The sequence below is a fragment of the Agelaius phoeniceus genome, chromosome 33, assembly GCF_051311805.1.
Source record: "Agelaius phoeniceus isolate bAgePho1 chromosome 33, bAgePho1.hap1, whole genome shotgun sequence".
NCBI classification, from domain to species: Eukaryota; Metazoa; Chordata; class Aves; order Passeriformes; family Icteridae; genus Agelaius; species Agelaius phoeniceus.
The window spans coordinates 664446-679450 of NC_135297.1; the positions used below are offsets into that span (position 1 = coordinate 664446).

General features: G+C 45.3%; 1 protein-coding gene across 1 annotated transcript; it reads right to left on the reverse strand.

Annotated features, from left to right (window-relative positions):
• Positions 1-11422: 11422 nt before the first annotated feature.
• LOC143696307 (uncharacterized) lies at positions 11423-13858 on the reverse strand. The gene is given in 3 exon segments (XM_077192412.1): positions 11423-11463; positions 13271-13772; positions 13775-13858. Coding segments are annotated over 3 exon segments (627 nt in total).
• Positions 13859-15005: the final 1147 nt, after the last annotated feature.

Below are 15005 nucleotides of genomic sequence, written 5' to 3' on the forward strand. Positions count from 1 at the left end.
GGGATTTTTGGGGCACTTTTGGGGAAATTTTGGAGTTTTTGTGCAGGGATTTTGGGGTTTTTGGGGCAATTTTGGGGATTTTTTTAGGGTTTTCGGGGTTCTGAGGTCGGAATTTTTTGGCCTTTTGGGACAATTTTGGGGGAATTTTTGGGGTTTTGGGGTGGGGATTTTTGGGGTCCCGGGGGGGTTTTGGGTTGGGATTTTTGGGGTTTTTGGATTCTTTGGGGTCCTCGAGGGTTTTTGGGGTTTGGGATTTTTGGGGCGTTTTTGGGGGAATTTTGGGGGTTTTTGGGACAATTTTGGGGGAATTTTTGGGGTTTTTGGGGTCAGGATTTTTTGGGGTTTTGGGGACAATTTTGGGGAATTTTGGGGGTTTTGGGGAGGTTTCTGGGGTTGGGATTTTTGGGGTTTTTGGGGCAGTTTTGTGGAAATTTTTGGAATTTTTGGGGTGGGGGATTTCTTGGATTTTTTGGGGAATTTTGGGGCATTTGGGGTTGGGATTTTTGGGGTTTTTTAGGGCACTTTTGGGGGATTTTTGGGGGGGGTTTGTGGGGTTTGGGGGGCACTTCTGGGGGAATTTTTGGGCAGTTTTTGGGGCTGGGATTTTTGGGGAATTTTGAGGCATTTTGGGGGCTTTTTGGGGTTGGGAATTTTGGGGTTTTGGGCAGTTTGGGTGGATTTTGGGGGTTTTTGTGGCCAGGATTTTTTGTGGTTTTTAGGGCAGTTTTGGGGGAATTTTTGGGTTTTTGGGGTTGGAGTTTTGGGGTTTTTGGGGGAGTTTTTGGGGTTTTTAGGGTTGGAATTTTTTGAATTTTTGGGGAATTTTTGGGGTTTTCAGGGCCAGGATTTTTTGGGGTTCTTGGGGAAGTTTTGGGGAATTTTTGGGGGAATTTTTGGAATTTTTGGGTGGGGGATTTCTTGGATTTTTTGGGGAATTTTTGGGATTTTAGGGCCGGGATTTTTTGGGGTTCTTGTCAAGGTTCCAGGGGAGGATTTTGGGGTCCCGGGGGGGTTTTGGGGTTGGGGATTTTGGGGATTTTTGGGGCATTTTGGGGCATTTTGGGGGCATTTTGGGGTTGGGAATTTTGGGGTTTTTGGGGCACTTTTGGGGGAATTTTTGGGGTTTTTGGGGTTGGGGATTTTGGGGTTTTTGGGGCGTTTTTGGGGGGGATTTCTGGGAGAATTTTTGGAATTTTTGGGTGGGGATTTCTTGGATTCTTTGGGGTCCTCGAGGGTTTTTGGGGTTTGGGATTTTTGGGCATTTTGGGGCAATTTGGGGGCTTTTTGGGCTTGGGAATTTTGGGTTTTTTGGGGGATTTTTTGGGATTTTGGGGGGATTTTGGAGAGGTTTTGGGTGGGGATATTTTGGGTTTTTTTGGGGTTTTTGGGGTTGGGAATTTTGGGGTTTTTGGGGCAGTTTTTGGGGTTGGGATTTTGAGGGTTTTTAGGGCACTTTTGGGGGATTTTTTGGGATTTTTGGGTGGGGATTTTTTGGATTTTTGGGGGAATTTTTGGGGTTTTTGGGTGGGGATTTCTTGGATTTTTTTTGGAATTTTGGGGCATTTTGGGGTTGGGATTTTTGGGGTTTTTAGGGCACTTTTGGGGGAATTTTTGGGGTTTTTGGGGACTTTTTGGGGTTGGGATTTTTGAGGGTTTTTAGGGCAGTTTTGGGGGAATTTTTGGGAGATTTTTGGGGCATTTTGGGGTTTGGGATTTTTGGGGTTTTTGCAGTGAAGATTCTTGGGATTTTTGGAGCAATTTTGGGATTTTTTGGGGTTTTCGGGGGTTTTCAGGTCAGGATTTTTTTGGGCCGTTTGGGACAATTTTGGGGGAATTTTTGGGGGTTTTTGGGTGCAGATTTCATGGATTTTTTGGGGCAGTTTTGGGTTTTTGGGGCCGGGATTTTTTGGAGTTCTTGGGGCACCTTTGGGGGCATTTTGGGGTTGGGAATTTTGGGGTTTTTTGGGGGAATTTTGGGATTTTTGGGTCTGGATTTTTGGGGTTTTTGGGGTCAATTTGGGGAATTTTGGGGGGTTGGGGGCATTTTGGGGTTGGGAATTTTGGGGGTTTTAGGGCACTTTTGGGGGAACTTTTGGGATTTTTGGGTGGGGATTTTTTGGACTTTTTGGGGAATTTTGGGGCATTTTGGGCTTGGGAATTTTGGGTTTTTTGGGGAATTTTTTGGGGTTTTTGGGAGGATTTTGGGGGGATTTTGGAGAAGTTTTGGGGTGGGGATTTTTGGGGTTTTTTTGGGGAATTTTTGGGATTTTGGGGGTTGGGAATTTTGGTCTTTTTGGGGAAGTTTGGGGGGGATTTTTGGGATCCTGGGAGGTTTTTTGGGGTTTGGGATTTTTGGGGTTTTTGGGGCGTTTTTGGGGGAGTTTTTGGGAATTTTTGGGTGGGGATTTTTTGGGTTTTTTGGGGAAATTTTAGGGATTTTGGGGTGGGGATTTTTTGGGGTTTTTGGGGCACTTTTGGGGGAATTTTTGGGGTTTTTGGGGTGAAGATTTTTGGGATTTTGGGGCAATTTTGGGGATTTTTTTGGGGTTTTCGGGAGTTTTCAGGTCAGGATTTTTTGGGCCTTTTGGGACAATTTTGGGGGAATTTTTGGGATTTTTTGGGTGCAGATTTCATGGATTTTTGGGGCAGTTTTGGGGTTTTTGGGGCCGGGATTTTTTGGGGTTCTTGGGGCACCTTTGGGGGCATTTTGGGGTTGGGAATTTTGGGGTTTTTGGGGGAATTTTTGGGATTTTTGGGGTCGGGATTTTTTGGATTTTTTGGGGAATTTTTGGGGGAATTTTGGGGGGTTTGGGGCAGCTTTTGGGGTTGGGATTTTTGAGGGTTTTTGGGGCACTTTTGGGGGAATTTTTGGGATTTTTGGGGCCGGGATTTTTGGGGAATTTTGTGGCATTTTGGGGCATTTTGGGGTTGGGAATTTTGGGTTTTTTGGGGAATTTTTTGGGGTTTTGGGGGGATTTTGGAGAGGTTTTGGGTGGGGATATTTTGGGGTTCTTGGGAATTTTTGGGTTTTTTGGGGTTGGGAATTTTGGGGTTTTGGGGGGAGTTTTTGGGGTTTTTAGGTGGGGATTTTTTGAATTTTTGGGGAATTTTTGGGGATTTCGGGGCCGGGATTTTTTGGGGTTCTTGGGAAGGTTCCAGGGGAGGATTTTGGGGTCCCGGGGGGGTTTTGGGGTTTGGGATTTTTGGGGCATTTGGGGGGATTTTTGGGGATTTTGGGGTGGGGATTTTTGGGATTTTTGGGGGAATTTTTGGGGGAATTTTTGGGGGAATTTTTGGGGATTTTTGGGTGGGGATTTTTTGGATTTTTTGGGGTTTTTTTGGGGAATTTTGGGGATTTTGGGGCTGGGATTTTGGGGTTCTTGGGAAGGTTCCAGGGGAGGATTTTGGGGTCCCGGGGGGGTTTTGGGGTTGGGATTTTTGGGGCATTTTGGGGCAATTTGGGGTTGGGATTTTTGGGGTTTTTGGGGCGTTTTTGGGGGAGTTTTTGGGGTTTTTAGGGTGGGAATTTTTGAATTTTTGGGGAATTTTTGGGGTTTTCGGGGCCGGGATTTTTTGGGGTTCTTGGGGAAGTTTTGGGGAATTTTTGGGGGAATTTTTGGGGGTTTTTGGGGTGGGGATTTCTTGGATTTTTGGGGTTTTTTTGGGGATTTTGGGCCGGGATTTTTTGGGGTTCTTGTCAAGGTTCCAGGGGAGGATTTTGGGGTCCCGGGGGGGTTTTTGGGGTCGGGGATTTTGGGGTCACTCACTGAGGGCGATCAGCACCCCCAGCACGAACATGACGATGCTCAGGATCAGCCCCGCCAGCCGCAGCGATTCGTAATCTGGGCACCCCCAAAAAGCCCCGAAATCAACCCAAAAACGCCCTCGGGACCCCCGGAAATGAATTCCCCGCCCCCCAAAACCCCCGGGGACCCCAAAACCCCGAAAAATTCGCCCCAAAATCGCCCGAAAACCTCAAAATTCACCAAAATCCAAAATTCAACAGAAAATCGCCTCAAAAACCCCCAAAATCGCCCCAAAAGGCCCAAATTCGCCCCAAAATCGACCCAAAAACCCCAAAAATGAAATTCCTGACCCTAAAACCCAAGGAGACCCAAAAACCCCAAAAATTCACCCCAAATTCACCCAAAAAGCCCCAAATTCACCAAAATCCAAATTCAACAGAAAATCGCCCCAAAAGTCCCAAATTCGCCCCAAATTCGCCCCAAATTCGCCCCAAAATCGACCCAAAAACCCCAAAAATGGAAATTTCTGACCCCAAAACTCCTGAGAACCCCAAAAACCCCAAAAATTCACCCCAAAATCACCAAAAAAAATCCAAAATTGAACAAAATCCTCGAAAATTCAACAAAAAATCCCCCAAAAGCCCCAAATTCGCCCCAAAAACCCCAAAAATGAAATTTCAGAACCCAAAACCTCCTGGGAACCCCAAATCCCCAAAAATTTGCCCCAAAATCACCCAAAAAGCAAAAAATTGAACAAAATCTTCAAAATTTAACATAAAACCCCCCCAAAAGTCCCAAATTTGACCCAAAATCGACCCAAAAACCCCAAAAATGAAATTCCCAACCCCAAAACCCCCGGGGACCCCAAAACCCCAAAAATTCGCCCCAAAATCACCCAAAAAATCCAAAATTGAACAAAATCCTCGAAAATTCAACAAAAAAGCCCCAAAAGCCCCAAATTTGTCCCAAAATCGACCCAAAAACCCCAAAAATGAAATTCCCAACCCCAAAACCCCCGAAGACCCCAAATCCCCAAAAATTTGCCCTAAAATCACACAAAAAGCAAAAAATTGAACAAAATCTTCCAAAATTTAACATAAAAACCCCCCTAAAAGTCCCAAATTCGCCCCAAAATCGACCCAAAAAACTCAAAAATGAAATTTCAGAACCCAAAACCCCAGGGACCCCAAAAACCCGAAAAATTCGACCCAAAATCACCCAAAAAACTCAAAATTCACCAAAATCTTCAAAAATCAACAAAAAATTGCCCCAAAAGCCCCAAATTCACCCCAAAAACCACCAAAAATGAAATTTCAGAACCCAAAACCTCCTGGGAACCCAAAACCCCCAAATTTGCCCCAAAATCACCCAAAAAACTCAAAATTTACCAAAATCCAAAATTCAACAGAAAATCGCCTCAAAACCCCCAAATTCGCCCCAAAATCGCCCCAAAAACCCCAAAATGAAACTCCTGACCCTAAAACCCAAGGAGACCCAAAAACCCCAAAAATTCACCCCAAAATCACCCAAAAAGCCCAAAATTCAGCAAAATCTTGAAAAATTCAACAAAAATCGCCCCAAAAGCCCCAAAATCGACCCAAAAACCCAAAAATGAAATTTCAGAACCCAAAACCTCCTGGGAACCCCAAACCCCCAAATTGCCCCAAAATCACCCAAAAAACCCAAAATTCACCAAAATTTTCCAAAATTTGACATTAAATCGCCCCAAAAGTCCCAAATTCGCCCCAAAATCGACCCAAAAACCCCAAAAATGAAAATTTCTGACCCCAAAACTCCTGAGACACCAAAACCCCCAAAAATTCACCCCAAAATCACCCAAAAAAACCAAAAATTGAACAAAATCCTCCAAAATTCAACATAAAATGCCCCCAAAAGTCCCAAATTCGCCCCAAAATCGACCCAAAAACCCCAAAAATGAAATTCCCGACCCTAAAACTTCAGGGACCCCAAAACCCCAAAAATTCGCCCCAAAATCACCCAAAAAAATCAAAAATTGAACCAAATCCTCCAAAATTTAACATAAAATCACCCCCAAAAGCCCCAAAATCGACCCAAAAAACCCCAAAAATGAAATTTCAGAACCCAAAACCTCCTGGGACCCCAAAACCCCCAAAATTCGACCCAAAATTGCCCAAAAAAACCCAAAATCACCAAAATTTTCCCGAAGTTTAACATAAAAAGCCCCCAAAAGCCCAAATTCGCCCCAAAATGGACATAAAAACCCCAAAAATGAAAATTTCTGACCCCAAAACTCCTGAGACACCAAAACCCCAAAAATTCACCCCAAAATCACCCAAAAAACTCAAAATTGAACAAAATCCTCCAAAATTTAACAAAAAATTCCCCCAAATTTGCCCCAAAATCGACCCAAAAACCCCAAAAATGAAATTTCAGAACCCAAAACCTCCTGGGAACCCAAAACCCCAAAAATTCGCCCCAAAATCACCCAAAAAAACCCAAAATTCACCAAAATTTCCCAAAATTTAACATAAAATGCCCCTAAAAGTCCCAAATTTGACCCAAAATCGACCCAAAAACTCCAAAAATGAAATTTCAGACCCCAAAACCCCTGGGAACCCAAAAACCCCAAAATTCACCCCAAAATCACCCAAAAACCCCAAAATTCACCAAAATCCTTGAAAAATCAACAAAAAATCGCCCCAAAAGTCCAAATTCGACCCAAAATTGACCCAAAAACCCCAAAAATGAAAATCCCGACCCCAAAACCCCGGGGACCCCAAAACTCGAAAAATTTGCCCCAAAATCACCCAAAAAGCCAAAAATTCACCAAAATTTTCCAAAATTTGACATTAAATCGCCCCAAAAGTCCCAAATTTGACCCAAATTCGCCCCAAAAACCCCAAAAATGAAATTTCAGAACCCAAAACCTCCTGGGAACCCAAAACCCCAAAATTTGCCCCAAAATCACCCAAAAACCCCAAAATTCACCGAAATCTTCAAAAAATCAACAAAAATCGCCCCAAAAGTCCCAAATTTGACCCAAAATCGACCCCAAACCCCCAAAAATGAAATTCCCGACCCCAAAAACCTCCTGGGAACCCAAAACCCCGAAAAATTCGCCCCAAAATCACCCAAAAAGCCCAAAATTCACCAAAATCCAAAATTCAACAGAAAATTGCCTCAAAACCCCCAAAATGGCCCCAAAAGTCCCAAATTCGCCCCAAAATCGACCCAAATAATTCAAAAATTAAATTCCCGACCCTATAACCCCCCGGGACCCCAAAACCCCAAAATTTGCCCCAAAATCACCCAAAAAGCCCAAAATTCACCAAATTTAACATAAAATGCCCCTAAAAGCCCCAAATTCGCCCCAAAATCGACCCAAAAACCCCAAAAATGAAATTTCAGAACCCAAAACCTCCTGGGAACCCAAAAACCCCAAAATTTGCCCCAAAATCACCCAAAAAGCCCAAAATTCACCAAAATTTTCCCAAAATTTAACATAAAACCCCCCTAAAAGTCCAAATCGACCCAAAATCGACCCAAAAACCCCAAAAATGAAAATTTCTGACCCAAAACTCCTGAGACACCAAAACCCCAAAGATTCACCCCAAAATCACCCAAAAAGCCCAAAATTGAACAAAATCTTCAAAAAAATCAACAAAAAATGCCCCAAAATCGACCCAAAAACCCCAAAAATGAAATTTCAGAACCCAAAACCATCAGGGACCCCAAAATCCAAAAAATTCGCCCCAAAATCACCCAAAAAGCCCAAAATTGAACAAAATTTCCCAAAATTTAACATAAATTGCCCCAAAAGCCCCAAATTTGACCCAAAATCGACCCAAAAACCCCAAAATGAAATTTCAGACCCAAAATCCCAGAGATCCCAAAACCCCCAAAAATTCACCCCAAAATTGCCCAAAAAAACCCCAAAATTCACCAAAATTTTCCCAAAATTTAACATAAAATTGCCCCAAAAGCCCCAAATTCGCCCCAAAATGGACATAAAAACCCCAAAAATGAAAATTTCTGACCCCAAAACTCCTGAGACACCAAAACCCCAAAAATTCACCCCAAAATCACCCAAAAAACTCAAAATCACCAAAATCTTAAAAAAATCAACAAAAAATTGCCCCAAAAGCCCCAAATTCGCCCCAAAACCCCAAAAATGAAATTTCAGAACCCAAAACCTCCTGGGACCACCAAAACCCCAAAAATTCACCCCAAAATCACCCAAAAAGCCCAAAATTCACCAAAATTTTCCCAAAATTTAACATAAAATGCCCCAAAAGTCCCAAATTTGACCCAAAATCGACCCAAAAACCCCAAAATTCACCCAAAAATTGCCCCTGAAATTCCCCAAATTTGCGAAATCCCCCCAAAATTTCCCCCCAAATCCCCAAAATTCCTGAAAATTCTCCAAAATTCACCCCAAAAATTGACCTAAAATGCACCAAAAATTTCCCCAAATCCCCCCAAAATTTCCCCAAAAATTCCCCCAAAAATTCCCCAAAATTCACCCCAAAATTCCCAAATTTTCCCAATTTGCCCCAAATTTGCCCCAAATCCCCCCAAAAATCCTCAATTTTCCCCCAAATTCCCCCAAAATTCCGAATTTTCCCCAAATTTCCCCAAATTCCCTCAAAAATCACCAAAAAAAAATCGCCCCAAAATTCCCCTCAAATCCTCCAAATTTGCCCCAAAATCCGCCCCAAAATTCCCAAATTTTCCCCAAATTTTCCCCAAATTTCCCTCAATTTCCCCAATTTCCCCAAAATTCCTGAAAATTCTCCAAAATCCCCCCAAAATTCCCCCTAAAATCCCAAAATCCCCAAAATATTTCCCCAAAATTGACCTAAAATGCCCCAAAATTTCCAATTTTCCCCCAAATTTCCCAAAATTTGCCCCAAAATTCCCAAATTTTCCATTTTCCCCCAATTTTCCCCCAATTTTCCCAAATTCCCAAATTTTTCCCCAAATTCCCTCAAAAATCACAAAAAAATCGCCCCCAAAATTCCCCTCAAATTCTCCAAATTTGCCCCAAATTTCCCCCAAAATTCCCAAATTTTTCCCAAATTTCCCTCAATTTCCCCAAATTTTCCCCAAATTCCCCAAAATTTGCCCCAAAATTCCCAAATTTTCATCAAATTGCCCAAAAATCCCCCAAATTTTCCCAATTTCCCTCATTTATTCCCCAAAATCCCTCCCAAAATGGACCTAAAATGCCCCAAAATTTCCCCAAAATTCCCAATTTTCCCTAAATCCCCCCAAAATCCTCAAATTTTCCCAAAATTCCCCCAAATTCGCTCAAAAATCACAAAAAAAAAATCGCCCCAAAATTCTCCAAATTTGCCCCAAAATCCCCAAAATTTGCCCCCAAAATCCCAAATTTTCCCCAAATTTTCCCCCAATTTCTCCAAAATTGCCCAAAATTCCCCAATTTCCCCCAAATTCCCCAAAATTTGCCCCAAATTTCCCCCAAATTTTCCCAAAATTCCCAAAATTTTCCCCAAATTTTACCCAATTCCCTCAAAAATCACCAAAATATCGCCCTAAAATTCCCCTCAAATTCTCCAAATTTACCCCAAAATCTCCAAAATTTGCCCCCAAAATTCCCAAACTTTTCCCAAATTTTCCTCAATTTCCCCAAAATTGCCCAAATCCCCCCAAATTTCCCAAAAATTCTCCAAAATCCCCCCAAAATTCACCTAAAAAGCCCCAAAATTTCCCCAAAATTCCCAATTTTCCCCCTAAATCCCCCCAAAATCCTCGAATTTTCCCAAATTTTCCCAAAATTCCCCAAATTCGCTCAAAAATCACCAAAAAAATTGCCCAAAATTCCCCTCAAATTCTCAAAATTTGCCCCCAAAATTCCCAAATTTTCCCCCAATTTTCCCCAATTTTTCCCCAATTTTCCCCCAATTTCTCCAAAATTCCCCAAAATTCCCAAATTTGCCCAAAATTCCCCAAATTTGCCCCAATCCCCTCTCACCGTAGTGGAACGGCTCCCGGGCCCGCGCAGCCTCTGCCAAAAAAAATCAGAAATTTGGGGCAAATTCGGGGGATTTTGGGAAAATTGGGAATTTTGGGAAAATTTGGGAATTTTTGGGGGAATTTGGGAATTTTGGGGGAAATTTTGGGGCAAATTTTGGGGAATTTGGGAATTTTGGGGGCGGATTTGGGGGAATTTGCGGAAAAATTGGAATTTTGGGGCGAATTTGAGGGAATTTGGGAAATTTTGGAAATTTTGGGGCAAATTTGGGGGAAAATTTGGGGAATTTGGGGCAAATTTTGGGGGGAATTTGGGGTAAATTTTTGGGATTTTGGGGGGAATTTTGGGACAAATTTTGGGATTTTGGGACAAATTTTTGGAGCAAATTTTGGAAAATTTGGGGATGGAATTTGGGGCAAATTTTGGGATTTTGTAGAAAATTTGGGAATTTTGGTGCAATTTTGGGGAAAATTGGGAATTTTGGGGCAAATTTGGGGGGAATTTGGGAAAATTTTGGGGAAAATTTGGGGGAGTTTGGGGAAATTTTGGGGGCGATTTTGGGGAGAATTTGGGGAAAATTTCGGGGAATCTGAGGAAAATTTGGAGGAAATTTTGGGGGAAATTTTTGGGATTTGGGGGTAAATTTTGGGAAATTTTGTGACAAAATTTGTGAAATTGGGAATTTTGGGGGCAAATTTGGGGGAATTTGGGAAATTTTGGGGCAATTTTTGGGATTTGGGGGAAAATTTTGGGGATTTAGGGAAAATTGTGGAATTTTGAGGGGATTTTGGGGCAAATTTGGGGGAATTTGGGAATTTTGGGGCAAATTTTGGGATTTTAGGGGAGATTTGGGGAATTGGGGAATTTTTGGGGGCAATTTTTGGGATTTTGAGGGAAATTTTAGGGAATGTGGGAAAATTCGGGAATTTTGGGGAAAATTTTGGGGATTTTGAGGAAATTTTGGGGGGAATTTCGAAAAATTTGGGGATTTTGGGGCAAAATTTGGGGATTTTGGGGAGTTCAGGAATTTGGGATTTGGGGAATTTGGGATTTTTGGGGGAATTTGGGATTTTTGGGGGGAATTCGGGGATTTTGGGGGAATTTTGGATTTTGGATTTTGGGGAATTCAGGATTTGGAGGAATTTGGGTTTTTTGGATTTTTGAGGGGAATTTGGAGTTTTTGGGAATTTGAGGAATTCAGGATTTGGGTTTTGGGGGGAATTGGGGTTTTGGGGGAATTTGGGATTTTGGGAGTTTGGGGTGGGGGCTCATTCGGGTTTTGTGGATTTTTTGGGGAATTTGGGGATTTTGGGAATTCGGGGTTTTGGGGGGAATTTGGGATTTTTTGGGAATTTGGGATTTTTTGGGGTTAATTTGGGATTTTTTGGGTTAATTTGGAAATTTTTTTGGGTTAATTTGGGATTTTTTGGGGGAATTTGGGGTTTTTTGGGGGAATTTGGGATTTTTTGGGAATTTGGGATTTTTTGGGTTAATTTGGGATTTTTGGGGGAATTTGGGTTTTTTTGGGGGGAATTTGGGATTTTTGGGGGGAATTTGGGTTTTTTTTGGGGAGAATCGGGTTTTTTTTGGGAAATTGGGATTTTTTGGTTAATTTGGGATTTTTTTGGGGAGAATTTGGGGTTTTTTGGGGGGAATTCAGGGTTTTTTGGGAATTTGGGGTTCTGGAGTTGGGAATTGTTCAGAGACCCCCGAGCCCCACCCGGGACCCCCCAGAACCCCCTGGGACCCCCCAAAACCCCATAGAGACCAATGGGACCCCATAGAACCCCATAGAAAACCAATGGGACCCCATAGACCCATAGAAACCCCCAGGACCCCATAGAACCCCATGGGACCCAATGGAACCCCCCGGGACCCCACAAAACCCATAGAAACTTCATAGAAACCCCGGGGACCCCATAGAAACCCCATAGAGACCCCATAGAAACAATGGGACCCCACAGAACCCCATAGGACCCAATGGGACCCCATAGAGACCCTATAGAGACCCCATAGAAACCCCATAGAAACCAATGGGACCCCATAGAGACCCATAGAACCCATGGGACCCCATAGAAACCAATGGGACCCCATGGAACCCACCCCGGACCCCCCAAACCCACCCAGAACCCCATAAACGACCCCAAAACTGAGCAAAGCCACCCAGAACCCAATGGGACCCCAGAGAACCCCATAGAAACCCCATAGAAACCCCATAGAAACCCCATAGAAACCCCAGAACCCCATAGAAACCCCATAGAACCCCATAGAAACCCCATAGAAACCCCATAGAACCCAGAGACCCCAATGGGACCCCATAGAAACCCCACAGAACCCACTTGGGACCCATAAAACCCCATAGAACCCAATGGGACCCATAGAATCCACCTGGGACCCCCAGAACCCCATAGAACCCACCCAGACCCCATAGAACACCATAGAACCCCATAGAGACCCCATAGAAACCCCAGAGAAACCCCCAGGACCCCATAGAAACCCCAGGACCCCACAGAACCCCATAGAAATCCCCGGGACCCCACAAAACCCCACAGAACCCAATGGGACCCCATAGAAACCCCATAGAAACCCCGGGACTCCACAGAATGCCCTGGGACCCCATAGAAACTCCATAGAAACCTCCAGAACCCCATAGAAACCCCAAAACCCACCCGGGACCCCATAGAAACCCCCGGGACCCCCCAAAACCCACCCGGGCCCCATAGAACACAGCAGGACCCCCAGAACCCCAGAGAAACCCCATAGAAACCCATGGGACCCCATAGAGACCCCATAGAAACCCATAGAGACCCCCGGGACCCCATAGAAACCAATGGGACCCCATAGAGACCCCATAGAGACCCCATAGAGACCCATAGAAACCAATGGGACCCCATAGACCCCATAGAGACCCCATAGAGACCCCATAGAAACCAATGGGACCCCATAGAGACCCCATAGAGACCCCATAGAAACCCCATAGAAACCAATGGGACCCCATAGACCCCATAGAGACCCCATAGAGACCCCATAGAAACCAATGGGACCCCATAGACCCCATAGAGACCCCATAGAGACCCCATAGAAACCAATGGGACCCCCCAGAACCCCATAGAACCCAATGGGACCCCATAGAAACCCCATAGAAACCAATGGGACCCCACAAAACCCCATAGAAACCAATGGGACCCCATAAAACCCCATAGAACCCAATGGGACCCCATAGAGACCCCATAGAAACACCAGGACCCCGAGAACCCCACAGAACCCAATGGGACCCCATAGAAATCCCATAGAAACCCCATAGAAACCAATGGGAACCCATAGAAACCCCATAGAGACCAATGGGACCCCATAGAACCCATAGAAACCAATGGGACCCACAGAACCCCCCGGACCCCCCAAAACCCCATAGAGACCAATGGGACCCCATAGAAACCCCATAGAACCCAATGGGACCCCATAGAGACCAATGGGACCCCATAGAGACCCCATAGAGACCAATGGGACCCCATAGAAACCAATGGGACCCCACAGAACCCCATAAAACCCCATAGAAACCAATGGGACCCCACAGAAACCCCATAGAGACCAATGGGACCCCATAGAACCCCATAAAACCCCATAGAACCCCCATAGAAACCCCATAGAACCCACCAGGGACCCCATAGAAACCCCATAGAACCCAATGGGACCCCATAAAACCCCATAGAACCCCCAGGACCCCATAGGAACCCCATAGAGCCCAATGGACCCCACGGAACCCCATAGAAAACCAATGGGACCCCATAGAGACCCCATAGAACCCAATGGGACCCCATAGAAACCCCATAGAGACCCCCGGGACCCCATAGAAACCCCATAGAACCCAATGGGACCCCATAGAAACCCCATAGAGACCCCCGGGACCCCATAGAAACCAATGGGACCCCCCAAAACCCACCCAGGCCCCATAGAACACAGCAGGACCCCCAGAACCCCATAGAAACCCCATAGAGACCAATGGACCCCATAGAGACCCCATAGAACCCCATAGAAACCCCATAGAGACCCCATAGAAACAATGGGACCCCATAGAGACCCCATAGAGCCCCATAGAAACGCCATAGAAACCCTGGGGACCCCATAGAAACCCCATAGAAACCCCATAGAAACCAATGGGACCCTATAGAAACCCCATAGAACCCCCATAGAAACCTCATAGAAACCCCCGGGACCCCACAAAACCCACATAGAAACCCCATAGAACCCATTGGGACCCCATAAGAAACCCCGGGACCCCATAAAACCCCATAGAAATCCCATAGAAACCCCATAGAACCTCATAGGGACCCCATAGAAATCCCATAGAAACCCCATAGAACCTCATAGGGACCCATAGAAACCCCATAGAAATCAATGGGACCCCATAGAAACCCCATAGAAACCAATGGGATCCCATAGAAACCCCATAGAACCCAATGGGATCCCATAGAGACCCCATAGAAACCAATGGGATCCCATAGAAACCCCATGGAAACCAATGGGACCCCCCAAAACCCCATAGAGACCAATGGGACCCCATAGAGACCAATGGGACCCCACAAAACCCCATAGAGACCCCATAGAACCCAATGGGACCCACAGAACCCAGAGAACCCAATGGGACCCCATAGAAACCCCCATAGAGACCAATGGGACCCCATAGAAACCAATTGGGACCCCATAGAAACCAATTGGGACCCCATAAAATCCCATAGAACCCAATGGGACCCCAGAGAACCCAATGGGACCCATAGAAACCCCATAGAGACCAATGGGACCCCATAGAACCCCATGGGACCCCATAGAAACCAATGGGACCCATAGAACCCCATGGGACCCCATAGAAACCACCCAGGGCCCCAGAACCCACAGCACCCACAGCACCCACAGCACCCTATAGCACCCACCCTGCACCCCAAACACCCGTCCCAGCACCCCAATAGCGCCCACCCTGCACCCACAGCACCCCATAGCGCCCTATAGCGCCCCATAGCACCCATAGCACCCCAATAGCGCCCCATAGCACCCAAAGCACCCCAACAGCACCCACCCTGCACCCACAGCACTCACAGCACCCCATAGTGCCCTATAGCACCCCATAGCACCCACAGCACCCCAATAGCACCCACCCTGCATCCACAGCACCGCATAGCACCCCAATAGCACCCATAGCACCCACAGCACCCCATAGCACCCCTATAGCACCCACAGCACCGCATAGCACCCACAGCACCGCATAGCACCCCATAGCACCCACCCTG